The sequence below is a fragment of the Bison bison genome, unplaced genomic scaffold (assembly GCF_000754665.1).
Source record: "Bison bison bison isolate TAMUID 2011002044 unplaced genomic scaffold, Bison_UMD1.0 scf7180017858151, whole genome shotgun sequence".
Lineage (NCBI taxonomy): Eukaryota > Metazoa > Chordata > Mammalia > Artiodactyla > Bovidae > Bison > Bison bison.
In genome coordinates, this window is record NW_011488724.1 from 23798 (window position 1) to 30738 (window position 6941).

A 6941-nucleotide genomic window follows, 5' to 3' on the forward strand; every position below is an offset into this window, starting at 1 on the left:
CTTGACTAGATGGACCTTTGTTGGCAAAGAAATGTCTCTGCTTTTGAATATGCTGTCTAGGTTGGTCATAACTTTCCTTCCAAGGAGTAAGTGTCTTTTAATTTCATGGCTGCAGTCACCATCTGCAGCGATTTTGGAGCTCCCCAAAATAAAGTCTGACACTGTTTCCACTGTTTACCCATCTATTTTCCTTTTAACCTCATGTATTTCTAGAAATATACCCTAAGGAAAGAAATGAAGATTCAGGCAAAGTTTTATGTGCAAAGATTTCTCCTGGCACCTTATTTTAAAGGCTAAAAAATTTTAAAATGTCCGTGTGTACTGTTGTTTAGTCACTCATTCCTGTCTGACCCTTTGTCACCCCATAGACTGTAGTTTGCCAGGCTCCCTTGTCCATGGAATTCTCCAGGCAAGAATACTGGAGTGGTTTGCCATTGCCTTCTCCAGGGAATCTTACCAGCCCAGGGATAGAACCTGCACTGGCAGGCGGATTCTACCGCTGAGCCACCAGGGAAGCACCCCAGTGTGTGCTCAATGCCCACAATAGGGGGATAGTTAAGCAAATTATGATTATCTATAAAATAGAGAATTTTATGCTTTCATTAAAAAACATGTTTATGAAAGATTTGGGGCATGGGAAAAATTTAGATTATACTGTTAATTGAAAAAATATTGCAGAATTATATACACAATATAACTGAAAGTATACAATTATTGGAAGATGATTTTAAACTAATCCCCATTGAAAGTATGTATGTATGTCCTTAAGGAAGAAGCCTGGAGGAAATACTCCATAATATTAAAGTGAGATCAGATCGACGCAGATTCAAATCCAGACATGTCAACTTTAGCTTAATGATCCAAGGCTCAAGTCTTCCCCACCACTATGCATTCCAGTTCTCCTTGATTTTTCTTTTTTTCTAAAAAGCACTAAGTAATAATGAAAATATTAAATCCTAACTCTCTTAAACATTGACATCAAAGTGTTTGTGGTTGGAGGAATTCATGTTAGTCCCTCATTCTTTCTCCCAGGCATTAAGCATGCACCTATGGTGTGCCTAGTCCCGTGTGGGCACCGTGAAGACGCAGAAGAATATAAAACCCTGCCCCCAGTTTGGGAGCTGAAGTGTCCCTTTGTCTGTTCTCTCCAGGACAAAGCTGTCATCTTGGGTCCCCCAGGAAGGGCGCAGGGAGCTGCAAGCACACCAGGATCTGGCCACGCCAGGAAGTGAGCTGGGGGTGCCCCCCAACGGGGTCCCTGTGACACAGGAAGGGCTGCAGCAGCAGGGCTCAGGGAAAGAGACTGAGGACCAACAGGGGAGCCAGCGGAACCCAGAGCCAGTGGAGGGTCAGGGCCCTGAGAGTCGCCAGGTAATGTCCACAGAATCCCAGGCAGGAGGGGTTGGAATGCCCGACTCGAAGGGGAGGTGAGGGAGCAGGGAACTGTTAGAGGCAGGGAGCAGGTGGGGCTTCTGGGTAAAATTGAAAACAGGACACACTGGGTTTAACAAGGCCCAATTTTTTTTTTTCTTATGCTAGAATGTTCTAGCAGCTGTTTCTTAGCTGCTGAGCTCTGTGGGACCCTTCAAGAGGTGGTTAGAGTATGGTACCTTTTCCAAACTGATTTGACTATAAAATATCTTTTAATTTATTTTTTATTTTAAGGTTTAGGTTTTTTTTTAAAAAAAAAAAACAGCTTTATAAGGTACAATTGATACACAGTTGTACATACTTCAAGTGTATACTTTATTGTTTTGGATACATGTGCACACCCACAAAACCATCACTGCAATCAAGAAAATGAACACATCTGTCATTCCCCCCAAAAAAAGTTTTCTGTCCCCTTTGTCATCGGTTCTCCCATTCATTCCAAGCCCCAGGTAACGACTAATCTGTGTTCTGCAGCTGTGAATTTGTATTTCCCAGAATTTTCCATAAATGGAAGCATAAGTATCCATTCTTTTTGTCTTGCTTCTTTCACTTAGCATGAATATTTTGAGACTCAGCTACGTTATTGTGTAGACCAATACTTTATTCTTTTTGCTGCTGAGTATTATTCCAGTGTATGGATAGGTCACGATTTCTTGTCCTACTTTACAACACAGGGAACTATGTTCAATAACTTGTGATAAACCACAATGGAAAAGAATATGAAAAAGAGTGTGTATATATATATCATTGAATCACTTTGCTGTTCTGTGGAAATTAACAAACAAAACTCGATTTCTTCATTCTTTCACCTATTGATGGACACTTGGTTTGTTTCAACTTTTTGACTATTACAAATAAGACATAGAAACATTCATGTCTGTGTGTACAGATACTTTCATTTCTTTTGGGAAAATAAATGCCCAGGAGTAGAATGGATCATATGGTATTTGTATGTTTAATTTATTAATAAACTGCCAAACTTTTCTCTAAAGTGGTTGTACCATTTTACATCCCATCAGCGATGTATGAGAATTCCACTTCTTCCATATCTTCCCCCAAACTTGGTATGGTCTGTTTTTAATTCTAAGCATTCTAATAAGCGTGTAGTAGAATCTCACTGTGGTCTTTATTTTCTTTTCCAAATGACTAAACATGTCAAGCATCTTTTCATGTGTTTATAGGCACATATTATGTATCTTTGGAGAAATATCTATTCAAATACTTTGCGCATCATTTTAATTGAATAGTCAACTGTCTTTTCCATTCTCTCAATGGTGACTTTCAAAGAACAGAAGTCTTAATTTTGATGAAGTCTAGTTGATCATTTTTTTCTTTATGGCTGTGCTTTTGGTGTTACTTCTTAGAAATCTTTACTTAACCTGAAGTCACATACGATTTTATCCTATGTTTTCTCCAAGAAGTTTTGTTATTTTAGGTTTAACACTTAGGTTTATGATCCAGCTTGAGTTAATTTTTGTATGTGGTCTGAGTGTTGGATTGAGGCTCATTTCTTGCATATGGCTGTCCAGTCATCCCAGCACCATTTGTTGGAGACTCTCCTTTCTCTGGAGCTTGCCTCGTGGCTCAGATGGTGAAGAATCTGCCTGCAATGTAGGAGACCTGAGTTCGATCACTGGGTTGGGAAGATCCCCTGGAGAAGGGAAAGGCTGCCCACTCCAGTATTCTGGCCTGGAGAATTCCATGGATTGTATAGTCCATGGGTACACAAAGAGTCGGACATGACTGAGCAACTTTCACTTTGACTTTCCCCAACCAGGGATTGAGCCCACCATGCCCCTTGCAGTGGAAGCATGGAGTCTTAACCCTTGGACCACCAGGGAAGGCCCACAAATTGTCTTGACTATAGCAACTTATTAAAGTCTTGAAATCAGTTAATGTAAAAATCTCTTTTGTAGGGAGTACCATGCAGGATTCTTGTTCTTTGAAACACCCCTTGAGAAATCCCATTTAAAGAGGATTGTGTCAGAGACTTCCCTGGTGGTCCAGTGGTTAAGACTCCGTGCTTCTCTGCAGGGGGTATGGGTTAGATTCCTGGTCTGGGAACTAAGATCTCACATGCCATGCAGTGTGGCAAATAAATACACAAAACGGACAGAGGATGGCCTCGCTTTCCCCAGGCTCCCATTCTGCTGCACAGAGAGGCGTGGATCACGGCTTTGGTAAGCCATGCCTCCTCTGGACCTCAGTCTCCTCAGTCCTCAAAGTGGAGGAATTGACCCCTGCTTAGGGAACCTGCTAGGCGTGCCAGGAGAGCTCAGTAAGGTAATGCTTGCAGTGCTTGGACCAGAGTAACTGTTTGTCAGCTGGTCTCTGGGTGAGTTTTGAGGGTCACCTCAGAGCCAGGATGGGGCTCCCTGTCTTGACGTCTTGGTTCTTGGCAGGACCCAGAGGGTGAGCCCATCCCAGGTCGCCTGGCAGCCAGTGAGTCAGACACAGTGCAGCCAACAGAGCCTTATTGCACCTTGGACAGCTGTGAACAGCAACTGGAGGACAAGCCCCCCAAGGAGGTGGACACCCCACCCATCGGGCCACAGAGGGCTCTGCCAGAGCCTAGCCCAGGGGGATGTGAGGACAGTTCCCAGGAAGAAGTGTCCCTAATGCCTACGGCAACTCTGGAGGAAAAGACAGTTCACACTGCCCCGCCACCCAGGCCACGATCTGACACACCCAAAGCAAGGTAAGGCACCCCACCCCTCCCTGACCCCAACAAGACTGCTCTTCTGCTAGTTCTAGAGGAGGTGACTTCTAGTCCTGACAGCTCTTGAAACGATGTAAGACCTTGGTCAAGCCATGCCCCCCGAACCCCTGTTTCCCCATCTGTATAGTAGCTCTAGTACAGAATTCTTTGCCCCATGGGCCCATTCTTCACCGGCCAAGTCCCCACAAGGGATGTGGAAGAATGAGGAGCGCCTCTGAGAGCAGAAGCCCAGGGGTGAAACTGCAGCGGTGGATCTGAGTTTCCTGGGGCTGAGAGAAGGCCTTGCAAGGGTGAGCCTTGAGCTGCACCCCCCCTCACCTGGGGGTTCTCCCTTGTTTAGAGACGAGGCTGTGGAGATCCAGCCAACACTGGGGCCTGCTCGTCCACCTGTAAGTAGAACCACAGTGGGGAAGGGAACGGGGCGGGGGGAGATCAGGACAAGGAGGGAAGAGGCAGAATGGGGCAGTATTCACAAACTGGGGAAGGTGTGAGTCCGTGCCTGCGTGTTTCCATGGGTGTACACACATGTGTGTGTGTTTGCACATGTGCATGTGTGTGCCCACATGTGTGTATCTTGGTTGCGAGTCAAGGCTGCTCTTACAACTTTGGAGCCCCCAAATTCACCCCAGGCCACAGTGGTTTTTTCCACATTGGCACGGATCTCTGTCGGCCAGCTGCTCAGTCACAGCACACAACCCAAAGCTTCCCTGAATGCCTGGGAGACTCCCATCCCCTCCCAAGTCATCCCCACATCCAACAGCTTTCTCACTTCCTAGTTCTTTGATTTGATTGGGCAACCTGTGAACAGTTATCATCTGCCTGGTGGAAAGGCAGGTTGGAGAAAGAGGAATCAAAAGAGCTTTTAGGAAATAAAATTTACAAAAATATTGAACCACTGTGTTGTACACTTGAAACTAATATCGTAAATTGACTTTGAAAGTGAAAGTGTTAGTCAGTTGTGTACGACTCTTTGCAACGCCCTGGACTGTAGGCTGCCAGGCTCTTCTGTCCATGGAATTCCCCGGGGTAGAATCCTGGAGTTGGTTGCCATTCCCTTCTTCAGGGGATATTCCTGACCCAAGGATTGGACCTGGGTCTCCTGCATTGCAGGCAGATTCTAAGCCCAGATTCGATCTAAGCCCAGAGATTTTTTTTTTTTTTTAAAGAGGCTTTCAGTCTGGGGCCCGAGTGACACTAGTGAAGGAACAGACAGAAAGAGCCCCAGGTTCTGCTTTGGTCATGTTCTGGGCAAACAGGAAGAAATACCGGGAGGATGTATGGAGTTAGGAAGGAGAGAGAGGTCAGGATGGGAGATGTAAATGTGAGGAAAACAGGGGTAACATCTAGGAGACTGTACGGAGCAGGAAGGCATCTGAGGACAGACCACTGGTCTCCACCACATTCAGAAATGGAGGGACTTTTCTCGTGGTCCAGTGGTTAAGATTCTGTGCTTCCGATGCAGGGCACATGGGTTCAGTCTCTGGTCAGGGAAGTGTTCCGCAGAGACAGGCGCAGCCAGTCTTTCGAGGCATTCTGCTCGAAAGGCAGGGCGGAGAACCGGGTGGCACTGAAAGGCTGTGTAGTGCGGGCGTTGTTTCTTTCCGGCTGCGCTGGGTTTTTGTCTCTTCGCTGCAGCGCGTGGACTTTGTCTAGGTGCAGAGCACAGGCCCGACGGACACAGAACCCCCTAGGCTGTGCAGTTGTGTCCACGGGCTCAGTTGCCCCACAGCTTGTGGGGATCTCAGTTCCCCAGCCAGGAACTGAAGCCATGTCCCCTGTATTGGAACGCAGATTCTTTTTTTAGTTTTTAATGGAAAGCGGATTCCTAACCACTGGACCACCAAGGAAGCCCTGAGAGTTTTTCTTTTAGAGAAGGAAGATAAGAGGCTCTCTGGTCCTGTGGTTAAGACGCCACGCTCCTAATGTGGGGGACACAGGTTCAATCCCTGGTCGGGAGCTCAGATCCTGCTTGCCACAGGGCGCAGCTTAAAAACCTTAAAGTGATAATAATTAAATAATTTTAAATTAAAGAAGGAAAATAATATAGTGTGTTTACATGCTGATGGGAGTAATCTGGTGGAGAGGGCAGTGCTGATAGTTTAGGTCGAGCAGGTGTGTGGTGACAGCTCCATCTTTGAACAGGAGAAAGGGCCAGGCTGGAGCCTGCCTGGGGCCACCTGGGTGGAGGCAGGCAGGGGACAGCTCACCCCTCTCTAGGAGAGACAGACCTAGGAGGTGCTGGATTTGCTGAACACGTGGATGGGAATCTACTGAGCGCCTGCCAAGTGGGAGTAGGCTGCTGTGTTGATAGGACAAAAAGGCAGGTGCGGTCCTGCCCTCAGGGAGCGTGCTTCCAGGGAGGGCAAGCCGCGAGCTGGACAGGCTGCGCTGACTGCAGAGGAGGAAAGAAGCACCACTCAAGAGCACAGCTCGGAGAGCTGGGACGAGGCCCAGGTCGGGGGTCGAGGAGGACGTGCGGAAGGGGTCTAGAATATGCTGGAGAGATGTGGGTTCCCTGGGACCCAGAGGAGAAGGAGAGGCTGAGGGTGCCCTGGGGTGGGTGGCCGCGAGCAGCTCGCGGGACCGTCCGGCTGCTGGAGGCCTCACGCATCGCCTGCCCGTCCCGTCCCCAGGAGGCGGTGGACACGGGAGCGAGGGGGCTGGACCCCACACAGAAGAAGCCTCAGGAGCCCGCGGCGGCCACGGGCGCCCGGGATCCCGGCAGCGCCCGGCCCGGCTTCATGAGGCGCCTGCTGGAGGTAGAGGAGGAGGAGGCCGCGCTTCGGAGGGC

General features: G+C 47.9%; 1 protein-coding gene across 1 annotated transcript in view; it reads left to right on the forward strand.

Moving 5' to 3' along the window:
• The window catches only part of SPATA21 (spermatogenesis associated 21), a 38418-nt gene that overhangs the window by 3800 nt on the left and 27677 nt on the right, over nucleotides 1–6941 (forward strand). The window contains exons 3-6 of the mRNA XM_010862517.1: nucleotides 1152–1371; nucleotides 3834–4129; nucleotides 4491–4539; nucleotides 6784–6939. Coding sequence (XP_010860819.1) covers nucleotides 1152–1371; nucleotides 3834–4129; nucleotides 4491–4539; nucleotides 6784–6939 — 721 coding nt within the window. The remainder of the gene's footprint in view (nucleotides 1–1151; nucleotides 1372–3833; nucleotides 4130–4490; nucleotides 4540–6783; nucleotides 6940–6941) is intronic.